A 23,038-nucleotide genomic window follows, 5' to 3' on the forward strand; every position below is an offset into this window, starting at 1 on the left:
AGGAAAGGTTCAATTAAACACTTCAAAAATAATTATAACACAGCTATGTTAGAGTCACTTCTGGAAAAAATGGTTTTGTTGCAGGGAAGGTATGCAGTTCATTTTGATGAGGATATTCTTTTTCTATTCTGTGGATTGTAAGGGCTGCATTGGAAGAATAGACTAAAATAAATAATGGTGTCCTTTTGATCCACTGTAAGCTATTAGCTTGAATTAGATGTCTGAAGTATGAATCACCTATTAACAAATAGGATTAGTTGGGTTGACAGGTTAGGTGCATCTGCGTAACATCAGTGCATAGGATCAACTGTGTGCTAAGAAAGGGGCAAAACATACGGAGCTTGTTGCAGCTGGGTAAGTTAAGATACAGTTTAAGCCATAGAAATTAAATATAAAAGAGGTGAAGCTAAAGCCAAGACTTGGACATTGGCGATGCTTCATCAAGGTAGGGAAGATCAGGCCTGCCTTTACATACAGGTGATTTCTGTCCAGGCACAAAATATTGAGATACAGGCAGGATTTTGATGGAAACATAGACTGAAGATTCAATTCTGTGACTAAGAGAAAAAAATTTTCTAGGGTTATGCATTTAACTGTTACCTAGAAAAGATAATGCATAGACTTATGACTGAGTGAATTTGCTGTGAAAAGGTAAAGAATACTGAAAATGCTTCTTAGAAGAAATTACAGGCTATTTTCCATGAACATTTCAAAATTCCACTCCTTCTCTTTTTGCTTTTTGTTTGTTGAGTGCTTTTTTTTATGGCGCATTAAGTCTTTCACTATAATGTAAAATAAAAAAAAATTATCTCTTAGGTTTAAAAAACTAAAAAAACAATTTAAAAAGTCACAGACTGAAAGAAAGCATTTGTTCTGATGCTTTGCCCTTTTCTATGATAATCTGCAGCTTCTCCCATGATCCACAGGAATATATGAAGTGTCCACTCCGTCCAGTGTCTGAATGCACGCCAGACACAAAAGGAATTTATCAAATATAGTCTCCCTCCCCCCATACTCTTCCCCAGGAATGCTTAACATATGGGTGAAAAGAAACATCTGTATACCCCAAACACCTGATTACCTTTCATTTGGATCCAATTTTCGAACTAGAAAATAGAAAAAAAAAAAATAAGAAACATCATTGCTATGACTAAATAACAGGATCTGACAATTAAGAATTATGAAAAACATCCAAAGACCTCTTTATTTTTAGTAGCTGTCCAGACGAAAGTAAAGGCTAAAAGCTTTAAAAGACTTTAAATGAAAAATGGTTAATTTCTAAAAATGTCTTTTACAAGTATTTATGTTACCGCAGTTGTCAGAAAAAAAGTTTATTATTTCTTTTATACTTGAGCCAGTCCTTAAGTTTTCAGGATTTTTCTAATAATTTACTGCAAACAAAGAGAATTGTTGTCCTGATGTTAGACCTGAAACTATGAAGTGAGCTGGAATTTTTCCTGAGAGCCCCAGTATTATTTCTACACTAAAAACCCATCCTTCAGAGCCTTGAGGCACTGTTTCCCTTTCATTTGCTTGTTCTGGTTTTTTCCTTCTAGATCTGTACCCTTCTTTATCCCACCAAGAGAATTATGCAGGAAGACAGTCACAAAAAGTGAGAAAATCAGCAGAAGAAAGTCTCAGTTAAATGATACTGATGACAGGAAAACAGGCTTGAAGCGGTGGAGACAGAAGCCAGCCGTGACACACGCAGTCTCACTGCTTTGAGATTCACCCTGTGTAGCACCCAGCTTGTCAATGGGAGTGAGCCTCCAACAACCCCAGCTGTGCCGGGGAGGGCAGGAAGGTGCAAGGAACACACACTGTGAGTGGGGAAAGGAAATGGAGAAGGAATCAGACGAGAAAAGGAAAAAAAAATGAATGGAGAGAGAGAAAGAGAGAGAGATCGAGTGGGAGACGCAAGGGAGTGAAAGATCAGGAGGGGGTGGTTTAAAAGGCAGGATTTTATTGGAAGCAATTGACGTGGTTGCTATGAGACCCGCTGGAGCAGAGGACCAGCAGCCAGCAGGGCACTGATGGTTCTTACCTCGCTCTAAACCCTTCCTTTGACACAGTTTTAGAGTTGTTTAATATCCAAGCAAGCACCTGACAGGGGTGACTTTTGCTTTTTCCCTCTTCCTGTCCCTCGGGTAAGATGGAGGTAGAAAGCGAAGCCAGCTGCTCTCCGGGCAGCGCATCAGGCGGGTCCAGAGAGTACAAGCTGGTAATGCTGGGCGCAGGGGGAGTTGGTAAAAGCGGTAAGTTTTAACAGCAAATGCTGGGGAAGGAGGGACCTCTATAGAGTGGGAAAAAAAAGAATTATAATGCTGATGTTGTTAGGGGCAGTGGCAGTTAAACACTGTGCCTGGCAGCTGTTTGTAAATAGAAGAGCTTTTAAAGTGATACTGATAAGTCAGGAGATTGTAGAAACAGCTCGTCAGAATGTACAGAACTTTAACAAGATAAATTATGTTATTTGATTGTACGGTGATTGCTGTCTGCTTCTAATAGTGATATTTATTAAATAGCCATGCGATAAGAAAAATGTGCTCCTGGTCTCAAAAATATTCAAAGTGCTGTAGGTATTCCATTAAACATACAGATCCAAACAAATGCACTTAATATGGAATATTGGTGAGATTGTGAGGATTTTTTTTTTCATTGATGAATATCTTACTATTTTATTGTCCTTGTCTGATATGTGAGATACTAACATGTGGGTTTTGTATGACATTGGCAAAGTTGGTTTTTTGAAGTGACAGCGATTTAAGGACCAGTATTTGCTGTAGGACCCTTGTCGGGTGATCAGACAAAACTTTGTGTTTAAACTGAATACAGAAGAAAGCACAAAATACGTTAGCCAAGGTGGTGGGAATACAGGTGACTAAGATGAGCACGGGTGCTGTTATCTATAACATAAATGAAAGCTGTCAGTAGTTGAATGTTTTGCAGACTTCAAAATGCCAAGTAGAAAGAATTAAATATCTATCTATCCATCCATCCAGACATATGTGTGTCAGTGTTTCAGAATGATTAAGTGCTGAATAACTTGAGATTCTGTATTTCACTGGAAAAAAACAGATAAATTAAGGTTTTTATATAATTATAAAAACATCTCACTGGTGATAAAATCAGTAGAGTGAAGAACAGAAAAAATATGTATTATTTATTTAAAATCATCAACACAAACCAAAAGTTTTTAGTGCTTGACAAAACGATTTGGAGTAAAAGATGAAATTTTTTGGCATACCCACTTGAAAAGCTGAATTTGACAGTGGGTGTAGAATTGACAAGAAATGTGAATAATTCAGATGAGCAGAGTGTGACTTCAGTGGACTTTGGCCAGAAAAATGGAAAAAGCTAAAATTGAGCACTTTCAACTCTGACCTCAGGAGGAATGATCATAAAAAGAAAAAATTAGATGTGGATGTGAGGGGAAAATTAGTCATCTCTCTTAGTGGTAAAAAAAAAAAAGTGTGAAACAAGAAGCGTTCTGATTCTGTATGAATAAAGATTTTCTTTTAAGAAACATATGCAACAGTTTGATAAAGGAGTTCAAATAAGTGATAATTTACCAGGAGAAAGAAGGAGGGAGGATAAAGAGAAAACCATGTACACAAAAGAAAGCTATGCTTCAAAAAATATTGTCACCCACAGTGAGGAAGAAAGAGGCAAATTACAAGTAGACTGAGGAGAGAAACAAATCAAAGAAAAAGGTGGGAGTCCAAGTCATGTAAAATGCCACCAGAGTGTTGGAGTGTTTGGATATCAGAGAGAATTTGTGACAGTCCCAGTGTGTGTCCTTATGTATGCTATCTCTTTACTGGCTTGGTATTTGTTTGTTTGTTTGTTTGTTTGTTTGTTTTGCCATGAGCTTGAATAGAGTCACAAGTGCTGAAGTTTTCATTTTGTTCTGTGGGCATGGCATGGAATTTGGAGAGAAGTGAGGTGGAGAAGGAATGTTCCTTAGCAACACACTGACCCTGTCATATGTTAGGTGTGTTACACTGTTTCTTATTACATCCATCAATTAGTTGTACTCATGGATTATTGCCATTGTTTAAATAATAGAGCTTGGAAATGTATAACAATGGGCAATAGAGTGCTCTGGGCACTCTCACCTTCAATTTGTAGGAAAAAAAGCCAGGTCATGTTCAAGTACCTGAGCAAGACTTTGAGGCTGGATGTAGGCAAGCCAGCAAATTCTCACAGAAAGTTAAAAATAAAGTAAGAAAAACACCGCAGTTGTACTGATGTGTCAAATGGCATATTTGGCTATTCTTTGAAGAAGAATATTATTCATGTAATTCCACACTAGAAAATATTTTCCTGTTGCCTCTTCAAAATCACACGAATAAAATCACATCTTGTTGCTGAAACTTTTCCCTGTGATTTATCTGGTGTTATCAATATGTAAATATTCAGGCACTGATCTCAGTATTAACCTTCAAGGTGACACTACTTGGTTTCTAATGAACTAAAATATTTTGGTAAGATGCCACTCAGTCATGCTGCTTAATATCTGGATCCGTGGACAAACATGAAGGACTGTACAAATCAGTTGCAGTGGGTTGTGTGGAGGGATTTCCAAGAGAGGTCTGTTCGAAAGAACGAATGAAGATGCATGAATCTATCGCCTGTTCACAATTCTGGGAGACAGATCAGGTCAGGTGTAAACATGGATTAAAAGCTCAGTTTGTTGCTCCAAGATTTATTTTTATTGGAAAGTTGGGTATGCAGAGAGGAGGAGAGACGAGAGGAAGATCTCTGTCCAATGATTTACTCCCCAAGCAGCGGCAACAGCCCAAACTGAAATGATCCAAAGCCAGGAGCCAGGGGCTTCTTCCAGGTCTCCCATGTGACTGCAGGGACCCAAGGCTTTGGGCCGTCCTCAACTGCTTTCCCAGGGCACAAGCTGGGAGCTGGATGGAAAGTGGGGCTGCCGGGATTAGAAGCAGCACCCCTATGAGACGCCTGCATATGCAAGCCGAGGACTTTAGCCACTAGGCTACTAAACCAGGCCCACTCTTGTGAATTTTAAATGCACAAAATATGGAGCATTTCTATGTTTACTGAGAAACTGATTTTTTCATTCATATTTTACTAGACTACACTTTTGTGACTTAAAACTTGTAAAGGGTATTCTATTTTTAGGGGAGAAATTTTTGTAAAATTGGAAATTGGCAGGCGAATAAATGTAATATATGCAAGACATCTCTAATCACAAATAAACAGTTAAGATTTTTCAGCACAATAAATGGGGACCCAGAAAATCTATTAAAAACGTATCATGAAAAATTATTCACCAATTCAAACTTTTTCACAAAACAAGTTTGTATTTTAAATATATTTTCCCTGAACTCTTAGGAGTTCCCTTGTATTATACATGGGTGAATACCAGTTACTATCAAGAGGAAAAACGAACCCCCTCTATACACACCAGGATTTGCTAAAAAAAAATGTATCATGCTTACATTCAGTCCTTGCCACAGTCTGAACAGATGTCTCCATGTTATAGTTACAGAAGCTGGGGTTCAAGGCAATACTTCATGGTCAGTCACAGGGATAATGTTAAGGTCTGTGATGTCCTGTCTGACTCCTTTCCATTACAGTTAACACCCTGGGGAGGAGCAAAAACAGTTCCTCACACTTTTCTTTTAAAATGATTTGTTTATTAATTTTAAAGAGATTACTTATTTGTACTAACGGGCAGATGCTACAGAGGGAGAGGAAGAGAAAGGGAGAACTTCCGTTCTCTTATTCACACCTCAAATGGTCACACTGGCCAGAGCTGAGCTAATCTGAAGCCAGGAGCCAGGAACGTCTAATTTTATCTTTCTTTGTTTCACCATTCCCTTCCAGAAATGGGGAGTACTAATCATGACTTGGGTTTAAGGTTTTTCAAGAGGCTGGAGCTGCCGTTATAGCTGTTGTAAATTCTGGCCTTTCTCTGCTTTGTGGTTTGATACCAATAAGCTGTTCATCCATGTTTTCCTGTGTTTACACCTGTGGTCCCTGAGCAGATTCATCTTATCCAGTAGATCCTCCCAACTATCACAGTGTCTACTCTCCAAAAATATGTTTTACATATTCTGCTTTATCAGCTTGCTTTGCATAAAAATAAATGGAAATAAATAGAGAAGAAGGTTAACATGTAAAAAATTGGTAGGACAATTTCTCCAGGAGTAGGAAGAAAGAAAGTGAAGCTAGACATGAACAGATTTTCTAACACCACCTCATTCTGCATCCAAGAGAAAACCAAAATATATCTAAATATCAGATGTGACTTGTATGTCTTTTGCTTGTTTCTACAACAAATCATGGATTTTTTTATTTTAAAGATTTATTTCTTTTTATTGGAAAGTCAGATATACGGAGAGGAAGATCCTTCCATCTAATGATTTCACTCCCCAAGCGGCCACAATGGCCGGAGTTGAGCTGATCCAAAGCTAGGAGCCAGAAGCTTCTTCCAGGTCTCCCAAGCAGGTGCAGGGTCCCAAGGCTTTGGGCTGTGCTTGAATGCTTTCCCAGGCCACAAGCAGGGAGTTGGATGGGAAATGGGGCTGCCGGGATTAGAACTGGCATCCATATGTGATCCTGGCACGTGCAAGATGAGGACTTTAGCTACTAGGCTGCCATGCTAAGCCCCAAATCATGGACTTAATTTGTTGAAATGTTTTCTTAATATATATAGGTTGTACGAATAAATAAATTATTTGAATATATATATTCATGTGTGAAACACATAGAAATGCAGTATAAATTATTGAGATGTGATAGAGTATTTTTCATAAACCTGATATCACATAGAATCCCTGCATTTTAAGACTGCACTATTTCATGGTGGAAAATCAGGTCTCCAATGTGAGGTAAAATCTCAAGAAAAGTGGTAGTTAATTGTGATACAAAAAATTGAGAAACAATCACAGAAAAGTAGGCATTAAGTAGTGTATTAAAAGATGAGTTGGCTTCTTCAAGGTCTCAAAGAGGAACACCCGGAAAGAGAGTGGGGAGATCTAAGAAGGAATTTCACAAGAACAGAATATATAATGGTCAGAAGAAGCAGAGAGCACTTTTTTTTTTTTTCAAGAAAGGATTTGTTATAACCTTGTGTCTTTTAGGATAAGTTGGAAAAATCTTTCCTGTGAGTTGCTTAAAACATGTTGAAAAGTTGTGAATAGTGACACAAAGCAAAACAAATAAGGCAAAAACATTGAAAGTATTAGGGAATGTAAAATTTATTAGAACGCATCCATTTTGGATTCTCTGCAAATTCATTTTTAAAATAAGAAATGTACTCTCCTCAGATTCTTTTGCTATTTGTCTCTTTTGTAAATCCACAGTTTTGTGTAGCTGTATTGTATAAAAGGGAAGTAATAACAATATTTTGTGGTAAAAAACAGAGCAGTACACATCAAATTATTTCAATCACAATGAAATGGTATAAGCAGGTAAAGAACTGAACCTTTATCTGAAAAGCTAAATCAAGGAAGACAACCGAATGCACTACTCATGTTTCTGAGGCTCTTTTATCTCCTTGAAAGAACTTTGGGCCTAACACAATGGAAGAATTGTCACATAATGACCATGTGTTATCCTCATCCTATGGATTGTAAGGCAGAATGTAAAATTTTAAAAAAGTGGGGCGTGGGGGTGAAAATGTGTTAAGCCTCAGGGGCCTTCTCTTCTCACCCATGAGTGTCAACAGCAAAATTATACAGTGGACCATCATTCACAGAAGCACTGTCAGAAATAAAAAGGTCCAAATGACACTCGGTGGAAAAGTAAACTGATGTCTAATCATTCAAGTAATGATTAACAGTGTGATTTAGACAATGACGTTGCTTAACAATGTTTGTATTTCCAAAATTATATGTATATTGTTGATTTCAAATACATGAAACTAAGCTACTAGAGCTCTCTGTACCCATTAAAGGCAATGGTTGGAACCTGTGTTGATCTCTGAATTACCCTCATGTTTCTCTTTTCCTTAAACTTGGAGATCCACTCTGATAGTCCAAGAGTCAGTGATCCACTGCACTTGCCTGTTCCCATCTAATCCTCACTTCATGCTGCTGAAGAAAGCATCTACATTGTGCAGATAAGAAGAACTAGAGCGCATAGAGGAGTCAAAGGTGTGAAACCTTGTGAACATGATGTACCTACATATACACATACAAGTTCAGGGATTTCACTATATTAATGTTGTTACTCTGAGAGTGTAAGTTTTACTTGAGTACAGTACAGCGAGCATAATTAGTATCGCCAACTGAATCCTCATAAATGTGCTTTAAACATCCAAAATTATGTATGGAAATATACTTGAAACATTCAAACGTTGTATGCAAACAGCAAGGAGTAAGCCCTATTAAATGAGCAAAAGGGAGGCAGGGGGAGTTGTGCCCAGACATTGTAACACGGAGGCACCAAAGACATGCTTTATTCATGTCCATTCTTGGAATTACAAAAGCCTGAATGATGACAATTTTATCAATTAGAAAAAGATGAAAGAATGCAGTAGTTATAAGAATTTATTGAAAACTGAGAGCATGCTAATTAAGAAAGAAAGCAAGGTATTGAATCTATCAAGAGATTCTTTTTTTTTTTTTTAAAGATTTTATTATTATTGGAAAGCCGGATATACAGAGAGGAGGAGAGACAGAGAGGAAGATCTTCCATCTGATGTTTCACTCCCCAAGTGAGCCGCAACGGGCCGGTGCTGCGCCGATCCAAAGCCGGGAACCAGGAACCTCTTCCAGGTCTCCCACGCGGGTGCAGGGTCCCAATGCATTGGGCCGTCCTCAACTGCTTTCCCAGGCCACAAGCAGGGAGCTGGATGGGAAGTGGAGCTGCCGGGATTAGAACCGGCGCCCATATGGGTCCCGGGGCGTTCAAGGTGAGGACTTTAGCCGCTAGGCCACGCCGCCGGGCCCAAGAGATTCTTAAAAGTTGATAGATGCTGATTAACAGTAGGGATCATGTTTTCCCTAACACATTAATAATGATTTAATAGACATCAAATATCACAAATGAAAAAGATGTGACCTAGCCATTTATTAAGAACACCATGTATGTGTACTATGTGTGTATGTATGTGCGAGTGTTATCCATGTATGCATATTCCTAAATAAGTGAAAAGCGTTAAACCATTGTCAAGAACTTCCACCTTATCCACAGGATTTCCATTGTGATGCAATATGGTAAATGCAGTGATAAAGGTGTACATGTAGTATTTTGAAAGGAGTGAGAATTATGTCTTAGGAAGGCAGAGTGACCTTCCAGTCCAGCTGCTGTTATACTGTTGGGAGCAGAAGACTCCTGACTTCTGGAAGTATGGATTTTGCCAACAAGCCATGCTGTTCTCATTGGTCAGTATGGGAATCCACTCTTCTAACTGGAGATGAGGCTGTCAACAATGACTGATTTTTTTTTTTGTCTGAGTGTGTGTGTGTGTTTGTGCACGCGCAGAGAACTGCAATTGTGACTGAACACACTGATGGATGATAGCCCCGTATGCTGTTCACATGCATGCAGAGAACTCTTATCCACGTATTTGTCAGTTGTTTGCTAAGCTCATCAATGATTTCAACTCAATCACTCGAGCTTTTCTCACAAATAACAGCTCTCTTACATTCATGATCAAACAGTGCCATCTGTTCTTCTGTTTGGTCAACAGACACCAGCTAAACACTCCTGCTGGTAACTTTGCCATAAAATCACTGCGTGTAGTAAACACACTCTGGCTAACACTGTGCCGCCACAATGGGAGCACTGGGGTGCTCTTGTCTCCACACATTCAAAGCCACCTCAGAATTCCGCCAGTTCCAAATGTACTGGAGGAACAGAAGTATGCACGTGAGTCTTGCGCAGCATTTTTAACGGAAGAAAATTTGAGGGTTTTTTTTTTTAAAGATTTTATTCATTTTTTTTATTACAGCCAGATATACACAGAGGAGGAGAGACAGAGAGGAAGATCTTCCATCCAATGTTTCACTCCCCAAGTGAGCCGCAACGGGCCGGTGCGCGCCGATCCAAAGCCGGGAACCAGGAACCTCTTCCAGGTCTCCCACGCGGGTGCAGGGTCCCAATGCATTGGGCCGTCCTCAACTGCTTTCCCAGGCCACAAGCAGGGAGCTGGATGGGAAGTGGAGCTGCCAGGATTAGAACCGGCGCCCATATGGGATCCCGGGGCGTGCAAGGCGAGGACTTTTTTAGCCGCTAGGCCACGCCGCCGGGCCCACAAAATTTGAGGGGTTTTGATGACCTCTCTAGGAGTGTTGTAATTTTGAGGGAAACTCAACCAATGGCAAAGTTTTCAGTCCCAGGAGTAAGTCTTTAATTAAACAATATGAATTTCGTTGTCTTATAATGGACCATCACACCAGCCTTTCCAACTAGTCAAATTTTGCTAGTGGTTGGCGAGCAGAAGTTTGATCCAGATGTTGTTTGACTATGGAAGTCGATGTTTGGGTACACATTATTTAAATAATATAAAATTACTGACAACTTATCACCTATAGTTTTTCTTAATTTGCTTTAAAATGAGAAACAAAGATATGAATGTGTATGTGAGCATCTGTCAAGAAGTTCAAACAAAGGACAGATGATTTTTCGTATTTCCAAACTATTTCACTTTGAACTTCTCCTCTAATGAATAACAGAATAAATACTCTGAATCTTATATGGTCTTTATCCTGTTAAAAGTGCACTTTATACATGAATTCATTCAATCTCATGAAACCCTGCAGTGTGGAGTTTGCAACTACCCTTAACTTCACAGATGAGAATGTGAGATTTGAATGGTGCAATTCACTAAGGAATAGAGAGGCTGCAGACCTTACACAAGGTTTAACAAATTCCTGAGTCAAGGCTACAGATTACTGTTCACCATGCCACTCATTACCCCATGTTTTTCACTAACTCTGGGAATTCACTAGTTCTCAAGATGGAATTGGTTGCAAAATTGTATGAACTACAGTTATGAGTACACTCAAACTCCACATCTGTATTTTGAAGTCTTTAAAACTCAGATAACAATTACCCTGGTGACATGCACAAAAATATAAATAAAACTTGGCACATAGGAAGCTCTGAATGATCTTTGTGAAATGAATGGATAACTAATTTTTAATTATTACTCTCAATGTCACGTGATTTTTCACAGCTAGGTTAAACTGAGTCTCCATTTCCCTCAACAACAAAATTAATTAAAATTGTTCCAAATTATATAAATGTGTGTGTGTGTGTGTGTGCATGCCTTCACACCTGTGTGTGCTTAGGGAGAGGGAGAAAAAGACAGCATGGGAACGTGGCAGATATGTAAGTATGGGGCAAGGTTGAGGCCAGGAATGAAACTAAACTTGGGTCACCAGGAACAGTCTTTGTCAACCACCAATTTGAAGGTGATTGCTGTTTATATATATATCGAGAGAGAGCATAAATATATATGTGTGTATGTATCATATATAATAAATATAAATATACATGGATAAATATATATTCATATACTTCTATATATTTGAAAGAATATATTATAGAGATCAAGAGAGTTAACTCTTCCATCTGCTATGCCACTCCCCAAATGGCTGTAATGGCCAGAGCTGAGCCTGGCTAAAGCCAGGAGCTAGGAGCCTTACTCAGGCCTTCCACATGAGTGGAAACCCCCGAAACATTCTGGCCATCCTCTGCTTCTTTCTCAGGCACATTACCAGGGAGCTGAATCACAGTTGGAGCTGTTGGGATTTTAACTGGTGCTCATCTGGGATACCAGAGCCACACACAGTGGCTTAACCCACTGCACCAGAGTGTGGGCCGCTGAGTAAGGTTTATTGACACCGAGAATTCTCAGTAGCACAAATAGGCCACCATGAATGTATGGACTAAACATGACAATCAAGAGTAAATAAGTGTAGGAAGAGGTAACAAGCCAGCAAACATTCTAGAACTAAAAGCAGTGTAAATTTTTTTGTTGTTGTTGAAAGTAAGACTGAGACAACTTGCAGGCAATTACAAATAGAAATCCAGTGTAAACTTGTGTTTTCTTCCTAAGTCTTTTCTCACTGTGCAGCAGGACTGTGGTCCACTTTTGAAGATAAGCGTTCTGGGATGTAGAAAAGAAAAAGTGTTTTATGAAAGATTCTGGAAATACCTTAGTAATTAAAACTGTGGTTATGAGTTCAAAAGCCTCACTAACATTTTGGTGGACATTTCTCTTGGGAAACACTGCAGAAAACCTGAGGTGGGTTTTAATAGCGAATTTTGAATCCATCACCACTGTACATATATTGCCAATTAGAATGCAAACCATCCTAAGCTGTGATTTAAATTTGGTCATTTCTATCCTGAACTAACTGGAAATAGGTAGCACAGAGAATAATGGAAAATCATAGGACTGAATTATAATCAAGACATCACATTTCCTTGATTTCAGGAAGTTCTGAAATCACAAAGGCCCTATCAACTTCATTGGTCAAGTTGTTGTTGTTATTATGGAAACCAAAAACTAAAACGAAAACATTCAAAACCAAAAGTAAAACCAACAATCCACAGGCTGCTTTCCTCTCTAAAATGGAAAAGTTTGGCTTCCTGTTTTTCCCCGTTTTAGTTAATTACTCGCTTCTTTGTACCTGCTTGGTTATAATGAAAAAGCTTACGCAATCGACACCAGCATTCAACATGTCAGTAGAGTCATCCGCTATGCCATTACTATTTTTCAGCCTTGAGCAAATGTTTCTCATGCTTCATCACAGAAAAGCAAAGTGAAAACAGTTTTGCAATTGGCCGTCTACTGTAACACACACAATGTGTGTGTCTAAGGGTTTGCATGTTTTTTTTTTTAGTATGATTCTCAAACAACTGAGCTTGCCTGAAACAGCATGGACGATGGAGTTGGAGAGAAACACACTGAAAGTCAGGTCTCCCACTAATAAATATAAGACAAGTGATGTTGCGGAATCTCTTTTCTGATCTAGTGTTGGAGAAAGCAGCGCTTGTTCTGTTTAGTTCTAATCTTTGATTTGCTAATATATTCATCCAACCCTGTGGGAGTAAGTATGTGACTCCATGTTTATTTATGCAAATGTATGTGTGTGCAACCTTAGTTTATATAGTTTCGTATTTTATATTAAATTATGTCAATATTAATGCACACTAAGAAATCTCTAAAATAGCAAAAATTAAAAAGGCAAACCATGTAGCTATGGAGTCAGATGGCATGAGAGTATAAATTAGTATAATCACCATATAGAATTCTTTGGCATTGTGAAGATGAGAAAAGGCACATGTTGACCATGTCATCTGTCATTTCCACTTCCAGTTCTCTCAACAGAAGCTTACCTCTGTGTGCACAAACAGACATGGCCAAATTTATTCACAGCTACAATATTTCTAATAGGACCAAGTAAAATGTTTAATCCCCACCATTGTGAACAAATACACCAATGTCAGAGATGTGTGTGTGTGTGTGTGTGTGTGTGTGTGTGTGTGTTGTATGTGTGTTCCGACAAAGGGAATCACCGTGAAATCCATGCAGTCACCCAAAGTGACAGGAAGGAGATACTGGTTGAGAAAGACATTGGAGGATTCTGAGCCCAGGATTTTTAAATGTATTTTAATCTAAGGGGTAGTAGCACAAATGTTCATTTTATGATATACCTTAATTGTATAATTTGTCTTATACAATTCATTAATGTTTGTTAAATGTAATGATTTTAAAAATTTAGAACAGTATGTATATATCTAGCTTTTCTAAACATCAGGTTAGTTTGTAAATAATTTAATGAAAGAAGAGCCAACCAGAGATTATTCATAGACCTGAGAAATCACGGAAATGGTTCACATTCAAGGAAGTTTGATTAGACCATTTCTTTTATATAAAATTTAAGCAAATCAAGCTATAGCTTTCAAACCATTTACATGTTCAAGACTCACAGCATTGAATTGGTCCCAAAACCTGCCTTCAGATAACTTTGATATAATGGCAAGGTGAGGAAAGTAATTACAAAATTGCAACAAATACTCAGAGCAAATTTTATTGATCCTTACTAGTCTAAATGTTTCTCCACATAAATCTCTACTATATGACTTACCAAGAACAAAATTAGAAATCAGAAACTTCATCCTCTCCTCCAATTATCTTGAAGCATTCCTGTTTTATTTATGTAGTGACGACACGAATTTGCACTTCTCTGCAACCTACATATCCCCTTCCTATATCTCTATTCTATTTCAAATACTAATGAAATTGTTCAGGCTTCCAGGTTTGTTTTTCAGAGTTGTGATTAAACACAAAGGTTTGGTATCCTGGGATAGGTGCTTTATTCCAGAAAGGAAAAGCACTTCTAGTGAAACTAGAATTCTGTGTCAGAATATTAATTCAGGTTTCAAATGCTCTTTCTTCAAACTACCTCTGTACTAACGTGCCTGAGACTGTACTGGATGATATCCCAACTCCTGGGGCCCATGCCACCTGTGTGGGAGGACCTGATAGAGTTCCAGCTGCTGTCTTTGACTTAGCCTACTCCTGGTAACAAACCAACAGATGTACGATCTCTGTCTCTGTTTCCCTGTCTCTCCCCACCTCTCTCTGACGTTCTGCCCTTCAAATGAATACATCTTTAAAAGCAGATTTGAGATCCCACTACCAGCATCCAAAGCCTTGTTCATTTACTTAGCAGGGATGAGATCATAGCACATTACTTAACACCTTTATATCCCGGTTTCCTTCCCTGTCAAAGAATGCCAGAAACACAGTAACCTTACAATAAGCTAATGCACAGTCTTCTGAGAAATTGATGTGGATACAGCCCTGAGATCACTTTCAGTGTGTGTCCTTGTTGTTGCTACTATTATTGTTACTATCTTTCAAAAAACCCCACTATTCCATCTACACAGAATGAAGACTATGTTTTCTCCATCTTGCCTGGAGTTCATGTGACTTCATTTTCCCTATTTCTTCTTTACTTTCCTATTTATAGTAACTATTATCTTCTGGCCTGGGATGGAATTCATTCATGCTATCCTAAATCCTATTCAGATTATCCTCTGCCATTCATGCTTTTGTCTGCAACAAGGAGGATCTTAGCCACTTAACTGATGATTTTCTGAAAAAGAAGGTGACTTCTTGTTTCTAAGCCTCCCCCTTCCTTCTGTAGAAAACCTCACGTAACGTGAGATTTTAGAATCAAGGAAGTTCAGAGGATAATTAGAGAAGCTTGGATACCTTCACTGTTTATTCAATTAGAGCTTATCCTGGAAGCTCGCACATTTTACACCTCTCCCCATCACTTCTAGCAAATGCAATCGCTTTTAATTTTCAAATTTTACAGCCATCTGTTGAGCTACATCAGCTAATCTCTGTCTAATAAAGCTCTCTGTTTCTACTTTTATTGATTACTCATCTGTTAGTGGTTTTAATATCCATGTGTGTTTAATTGCTAATATTAAAACTGCTTCATTCCTGAAGGTGATGAATGGTCTACCGAAGACAGGATGCTGGCTTAGATTTACAGAATAGTGAGTTCACCAGAATTTGACTAGAAACTCACGGAGATCGTTCTGGTAAGGGGTGCTGTAGGGGACAGTTCAGAAGTGTATCCACTGTCTTGTGAAAAGTCACAATTCTTTTTTTAAAAAATTCAGAATTCTTTGTAGCCCCTCTAGCACCTGCTTCCAGTAAAAAAGGACCCGAGTAAGAACCAGTGTTTCTTTGTGAAAATCTCCTAGCTGGAGCCAGAAGGATCATCTCAGAGACATTTAGATTTCATTTGATCTGAAGGGCAACTGGGACTTCAAGATATTATCAAGTGATTTTATTTTTGCAACAACAGTTGGTAATCACTAAACTTCACCCTGTATCTTTCTCTCTCAGAGTAGCAAGTACTTCGAACAAATTCAGCACTCACATTCATGTAAGCGAAAATAAATTTGTCCTAATTCTTTTTTTTTAAGATTTATTTATTTTCCGTGGAAAGGCAAATCTAAAAGAGAAGGAGAGACAAAGGGAAAGATCCTCTATCCGTTGGTTCACTCCTCAAGTGGTGAGCGTAGCCAGAGGTGAGCTGATCCAAAGCCAGGAAACAGGAGCCTTTTCTGGGTCTCCAAACTGGGTACAGGATCTCAAAGGTTAGGTCCATCCTCCACTGCTTTCCCAGGCCATAAGCAGGAAACTGGATGGGAGGTGGAGCAGCTGGGACATGAACTGGTGCCGAGATAGTAATCTGGATTTTGAAGGGGGAGTATTATTCAATTGAGCCATTGTGCTGGGCCTTCTAATTTTAATGAGAGTAAAAATCCTTTGGAGAGAAGTAAGATTATGCACTTCCTGAGCATGAAGCTGATTTCTCTATTTAACATCATTGTTGCATTACACACTTTTCCAGAATCATTTGATTTCATCTTTGGTATCATCTTGTCTCAGAGAACTAAGATTTTGTCGTTATTTATTCAAATATCACTAGTGTACATTTGTGTATCTGTTATATTCAGTGATTCCCCTGGCTTCTATACAAACCTTCAGTACCAAATAATTGATACATTAAGATAAAAATATGCAAACTGGAATTTAATAAGAATTTAATAAACAAAAAGTAGGTAATTTTAACTGTTTCACTAAGGTTTGAATCACCAAAAATCTAATTTGATTTTCAGATCAGATTGTAATAACAGAAATATGAAAACGAGAGTTTCTCTTCAACAGTCATTGAAACGCAGTGTTTTTGAGACCTGTTTTTGTATATCTCTAGCTTGGATAAAATGGGCAAGATAAACATATTTATAATCGAGCAGGAATTTGACAGGTTGGGAAATACTTTTCGTAACCGTGCTGTGACAGTGTAAGAATGTTTTACTTTACTTAAAAATGTGGGTTTGTATTTTAATTGAGAGATTTGTCCCCATAAACTGTCAAGCCACGATGTTAGTAACCTGATGGCTGAGAATACACTCCCTCCACAAGTTTATGAGTTAAATATATATGGACCCAGTGTAGTTAAGCAAGTTTTATAGTTCCACTTCAATCATCTGGGTCTGTTTGACCAGTGGTGATACACTTGGCTTTGATTTGGAAGTATTCTTTTCCAGATACTGTAAAAGATTAATCTATAACCACTTTTCCATCTTCTATTGCATGATGAAATATTATCATGGCTCTGGTTATCCTACTTCTTAAACAAATATCCTGTATGAAACAGCTTTAGGTGATCAATTCCTCTGAAAAGTTTTAATTATTATTAATGATGATGAGGCTGTGAATTAATGTTCCCTGTGCTTTATTAAGAGAAAAGCATTCAACAGAACCTGGGGGCCAGATTTCTCCTTGACTGCCTCATGATAAACATGGGAATAAAGTAAAGAAGCAGGTTAATGAGAATCAAATTTATATACATATTTTGTCAAAAATAATAATTTTAAATATCTTGTCCAATCAAATTATCATAGCAATTGTGTTAAGTACTTAGGCTTTACATATTTCAAATATCATTCAGGCTTCCAAATAAGCCAGCAGAGTTATACTGCAGATAAACACATGTATATTTCAGATATAATCTTCCTTACTCTATTTTGGTTAACATAAAATGATTACATTTAATTTGAAATGAAGATTAACTTTTTACATATAAGCTAGTCATTTAAATAAATTTGCCCGTAGATGGTAAGTTTTACATTTATGCATTTGTCCCTGATTTTGAACTGAACTTGTGATTTCATATTTTTTTAATCAGTGTCAATAGCAGCTGAAATTATGTCTGAATTTTTGAGTTATTTTTATTTTTGATTTTTAAAAATTATTTTATTTGAAAGCCAGAATTACAGAGAGAAGGAGTCAGAGACTGAGAGAACACTCATCTGCTGGTTCACTCCCCAGATAACCAAAAGGGCCAGAGCTGAGCTGATCTACAGGCAGGAGCCAGGAGCTTCCTCTGGGTCTCCCACATGGGTGCCATGACTCAAGGTGTTGAGCAGTTCCCCTGCTTTCCCAAGCCATAAACAAGGAGTTGAATTGGAAGTGGAGCAGTGGGCTCGAATTAGGGACCGTGTGAGATGCTGCCTCCACATAGAAACGGCCTACTACGCTATGATGCCAGTCCCAGAGACTTATTTTTATACTTCATTCTTTCCAATGATCTCTTATCCTATTGCATAAAACCTATATTAACTCTTAATTGATTAGAAACATTCATACAAGTAAGGATAAGATGTCCTCAACATAATTTCTCTTAATACATTCCTGTGTGAAATTCAATGTTATCTTTTGTATCATAACATCTCGTTGTCTTGAAGTTATTTTTCAATTGCTAATTAACTCAATTCAATGTAAATAAAGCCATGATCTATCCGAGATGAGATAAATGGATAATACACTGTATAACATATAACCGTAATTCCACAGTAGGATCTGGTCATTCGGCAGACGGCTTGCATCCAGTTCAAACACAATTGTATAAATGCTTTTCTCTAATACCATTCCTGTAAGATTCAATGCCATGAACATACAATCACTCAATTTCCTTCTGTCTTCTCTGGATCTTTCATGTCTTCCCTGAGAGCCATGCGGAGCTACTTTGAGACTTGAGAAACAAAAAAACGTAAAGAACGGCTTTTTTATGTTATTCTTCATGGGCATTTTGCATTACACTTAAAGTATTGCATTGTTGTTTCTGAGGCTTCTCCATACGGACAGCTTCCCTCACCTTCAGAATATTGTGGGGGTTTGTTTTGTTTGTTTGTTTCACTTGTTATCTATTTAAATACAGCTCTTTCTGAAAACATATCCTCCAATTACTAAGCACAGAGAAGGGAAAGGATCATGTCCATAATAATAAACTGCTGGCGGCAACAGACACTTTCCAAGACACATTTCCCAGTGATGCTTTCAAATGAAATGTGATTCTTGTTACAGAAAATTAGGAGATGGCACTTTCGTGTCCTCTGTGAAACTGGTTGTGAAGCTTCGACAGCTAACAAGGAGGGAGTTGTGGCAGACTGGCGGATTCAGGGAGATGAGCACATTTCCTTGATCGACAGTGACACTGTTTAATAAACCATTTGGAGTAACCTTCACTCCTCTGAGTTCAGCTTTCTCATTAGAAACAAAACAATATAAAGGGGGGAAAAAGGTGAATATTGGATTAGCTTAACTTGATAAGTTTCCAGCTCTAAGAAAGTTTATACCACTTTATGGGCTTTCTCAAGACATTTCTGTTTTACTTGACTTATTACAATAAGTGCTACTGAATTGCACTGTAATTTCATTTTTAAATTAATAACCATTATACGGGAATTATGACCTTGTTTACTTACACGAAGATGCCATGCTTTTGACAATGTTTACATTACCTGACATTTGGTAATACAAACTCTATCGTTTCACTGCCTGTGTTATGGTGTTAACGGGTAGAGCCTCTGCCTGAGACACTGGCATCTCACAAGGCCTCTGGTTTGAGATCTGGTTGCTCCACTACCAGTTCAGCTCCCAGGAAACCAGTGGAAGCTCTTGGGCAGTACAACTATCAGGGCCCCTCTAACCAAGTGGGAAAACTGGAAGAAGTGCCTGGTTCCCTGCTTCTCCTTGTGCCAGACCTGGCCATTGCAAACTCTAGCAAATAAATCAGAAGCTGCAAGATATTCCCTCTTGCACCTCCTCTCTCTCTCTCTCCTTCTCTCTCTGTAACTCTGCCTTTTAAATAAATAAATAGATTATTTAAAATTACATCATTTTCAATTGTTCCTTTCACTAACAGAAAGACTGAAGCTTCCTATAGCCATTTCAACATGGCCAAACAAGCTAACTCATACCATGAGACAAATTTCCAGCCATTATTCCTCCCTCTAATAAAAGCTTATAAGTTGTTATATAATATTTAAGCTTCACTGACACTTTTCTGGCATTAGCTTGAAATTGAGAATATGAACTTTAGATACAAAGTATTGTATGCAGACTGGCTTTGTTTTACTCAAAAAATGTGTTTCATTTATTTCAAAAGCAGAAAGAGAGACATATCTCCCACTGCTGCTTTTCTCTCTAAAGACCCTCAAGTGAAGGGCTGAGTTAGACCAAAGCCAGAACTAACCTTGTTCTTCCATGTAGAAAGCCAGTACCAAAGTACTGGAGCTATTGTCTACTGCCTCCCAGGGTGTACAATGCTAAGTAGCTAGACTCTCACATGGAACTGGCACTCAAACCCACATACTCCAATAGGGAATGTGGTCATCCCAAGCAGTTTGAACCACTATGCCTGAACTTTGACCTTGATAATAGACAAGGTGACACACATATTTGGAACCCAGTTCTCCCAGTTTTTTGTCACATTGGCCTTGGTCAAAAAGATCAAATGCCCCAGGAATGCAATCAATTTATTTTGAGACTCCATTTAAATCTCAAAAAACTCAAATGTACAATAAGAATCTACCCGATTGCTTCTATGGAATGAGACAGCCAACTTTATAGAAGGACACTTTTCCAAAAGTTTCATGAAACATTTTGTTCAGAACCCATAATTTTGTGAATTGATCAGACGTGTGTGTGTATTACCTATTAAAAATAAAAATTAAATAAATCTTCGATACTGGCTTTTACTTAGACTGTTATGTTAGCTTTTAATCCCCAAGTCTCAGTTCTGGGATTAGGGAGTTAGATCTCCAAAGAGACTTTATTTTTTAATGATTTATTTTATTTTTTATTGCATAATCAGATACACAGAGAGGAGGAGAGACAGAGAGGAAGATCTTCCATCCGATGATTCGCAGTCTGAGTGAGCGCAATGGCCAAAGCCATATCAATCCAAAGCCAGGAGCCTGGATCTTCTCCCGGGTCTCCCACACGGGTACAGAAACCCAAGACTTTGGGCCGTCCTCGACTGCTTTCCCAGGCCACAAGCAGGAAGCTGGATGGGAAATGGGGCTGCTGGGATTAGAACCGGTACCATATGGGAACCTGGTGCATACAAGGCGTGGACTTTAGCTGCTAGGCTAAATCATTAGGCCCCCAAAGAGACCTCTTTTTGTCCTTTAAAATTTTTCCAGAATTTATGCCACAGTAAGCATCTTTATTCCTGAACAAAAGGAGGACTCCCTGGAAAACAGTTAAATATACTTTCTATTTTTGTCTATACTTTCCATTCCATGATCTACTTAAACAGCAGAATGTTCAACTCATTACTGTTACTAAGGAACTATACTACTGCAATAACACGGGAAGAAATGGTGGGAGAGAAAACTATGGAAGGAGAGAGGGGGGACAAGGAAGGAATCCCTACACCTGCAGAAATGTGTCATGGAGAATAATAAAAATAATTTAAAAGTAACAGCAAAAACAGAGCAATTGTAGTCCCAGTTCCCAGCCCAAGCCATTTTATGCATTTTAGGAGTGAGTCAGTGGACAGAAGATCTCTCTGTCTCTTGCTCTATCTGTATCTCTCTCTAACTCTGCCTTTCAAATAAATACATGAAAATTTTTTTCCAAAGTGATGAAGGTTCTATGAAGTAATAGGTAGATTGATAGGCAGATAGATAGATATAACATTAAAATGATTCATGTATCAGTATTTGAAATCATTTCAATGTTTGGAATTGTTTATCTTAGCTTTGTATAACTAGTTGTTTCTAAGAGCTGAAGAAAAACAAACTCATCAAATGTTTGTTAAAGTATTTCTCAAGAAGGAAAGGTTAAATAAAACAGATGAAATCTTCCGATACTTCATCCAGCACAGGGTCAGGAAATCAGAACGCTAAATAACAGATCACCCAAAGGCCATCTTTGTGTTCGGGGTATCTGATACAGTCTTTTGCAGCACATCTTGTCTCCCAGCACAGTACTGTTCACTTTAATCTCCATAGAACAAGCTCATGTAAGGTACAGGGCTCTCAGGCACACACGGTGTACAGGAAGTCAGGCCCCAGATCCAGCAAGAGGCGAGGGCACAAATACAAACAACAATGCCCACAGCCGCGTTCACTAAGGAGAAGGAGTTCTCAGCTGAGGAAGACTGCATGATTCAGCATTTTATTTCCTTAATAGCTTTACTATGGCCATTTTGGATCTCATTCAAGACAAATGCATACTATAAGCACAAGGACAGATGAGTTTCTACCTGAGGATTTAATGAAACTTACTGATTTTAGTGATGAAAAGCAAACAAAATTATAAAGCACAGCTCTATCTCAACGTTTGAACACACAAGCCTAGTTTCCTCCATGAGTTGGTGTTCTAAATCACTTTGAGAGTGGTGATTACATTTTCTTTGCCTTGTATCACAAGGAGGTCAATGCTTTAAACAGAACAATACACATGGCAAGAATGACTACAAACCCATTCTCTGCATTTGCTTTTTAATTTTTTTATTTATATAAAGAAAACAAATTTCACCTGTCTTATAGATACAGAGAAAAGAAAGTAAATATTTAGGAGCAGGCATAGTGGAATGGCAGGCTAGTCCTCTGACCGGATGCTGGTATGTCATGCTGGTGCTGGTTCTAATCCTGTCTACTCCACTTCTGATCCAGGTTCCTGCTGGAGTGACCTGGGGAAAAAGCCTAGGATAGCAAAGGTACTTAGCCTTCTTCAAGCATATTGGGGACCTGGAAGAAGCTCTTGGCTCCCAGCTCCAGACAGGCCCAGTTCTGGCTGTTGAGGCCATTTGGGAAGTTGTCTAGTATACGGACGATCTTTCTCATTTCTGGCTTCCAATAAAATAACTGAATCTTAAAACTTTTGAAAAGGAATTAGTTTTATCTCTCACTGCCTCATCTATTCATCTCTTCTTTTAAAGTTAGATAGATATGTAAAAATATATACAACATTTTATAATTGTATACTTTCAATTTACTTCATAATCACAAATTTAGCTATGCAGTAAATAAAGCATTCAATAAGAAGTTATGTAGAACAACCACTTTTCCTCAGTAGCATAGACAAGGCATATAATCACATCTCAAAATATGCTAACTTCTGAGAAGGATTTGAAAATTGGATTGAACACCACACAAACACACACACACACACACACACACACCCTATACAGAAACACATATGCATATACAGCCA

General features: G+C 38.2%; 1 protein-coding gene across 1 annotated transcript in view; it reads left to right on the top strand.

The window, feature by feature from the left end:
* Positions 1 to 1,982: 1,982 nt before the first annotated feature.
* RIT2 (Ras like without CAAX 2) overlaps positions 1,983 to 23,038 on the top strand; it is a 273,324-nt gene continuing 252,268 nt past the window's right edge. Inside the window, exon 1 of the mRNA XM_004579532.3 lies at positions 1,983 to 2,255. Coding sequence (XP_004579589.2) covers positions 2,153 to 2,255 — 103 coding nt within the window. The 5' untranslated portion in view covers positions 1,983 to 2,152. The remainder of the gene's footprint in view (positions 2,256 to 23,038) is intronic.

Source organism: Ochotona princeps, chromosome 18, assembly GCF_030435755.1.
Source record: "Ochotona princeps isolate mOchPri1 chromosome 18, mOchPri1.hap1, whole genome shotgun sequence".
NCBI lineage: Eukaryota > Metazoa > Chordata > Mammalia > Lagomorpha > Ochotonidae > Ochotona > Ochotona princeps.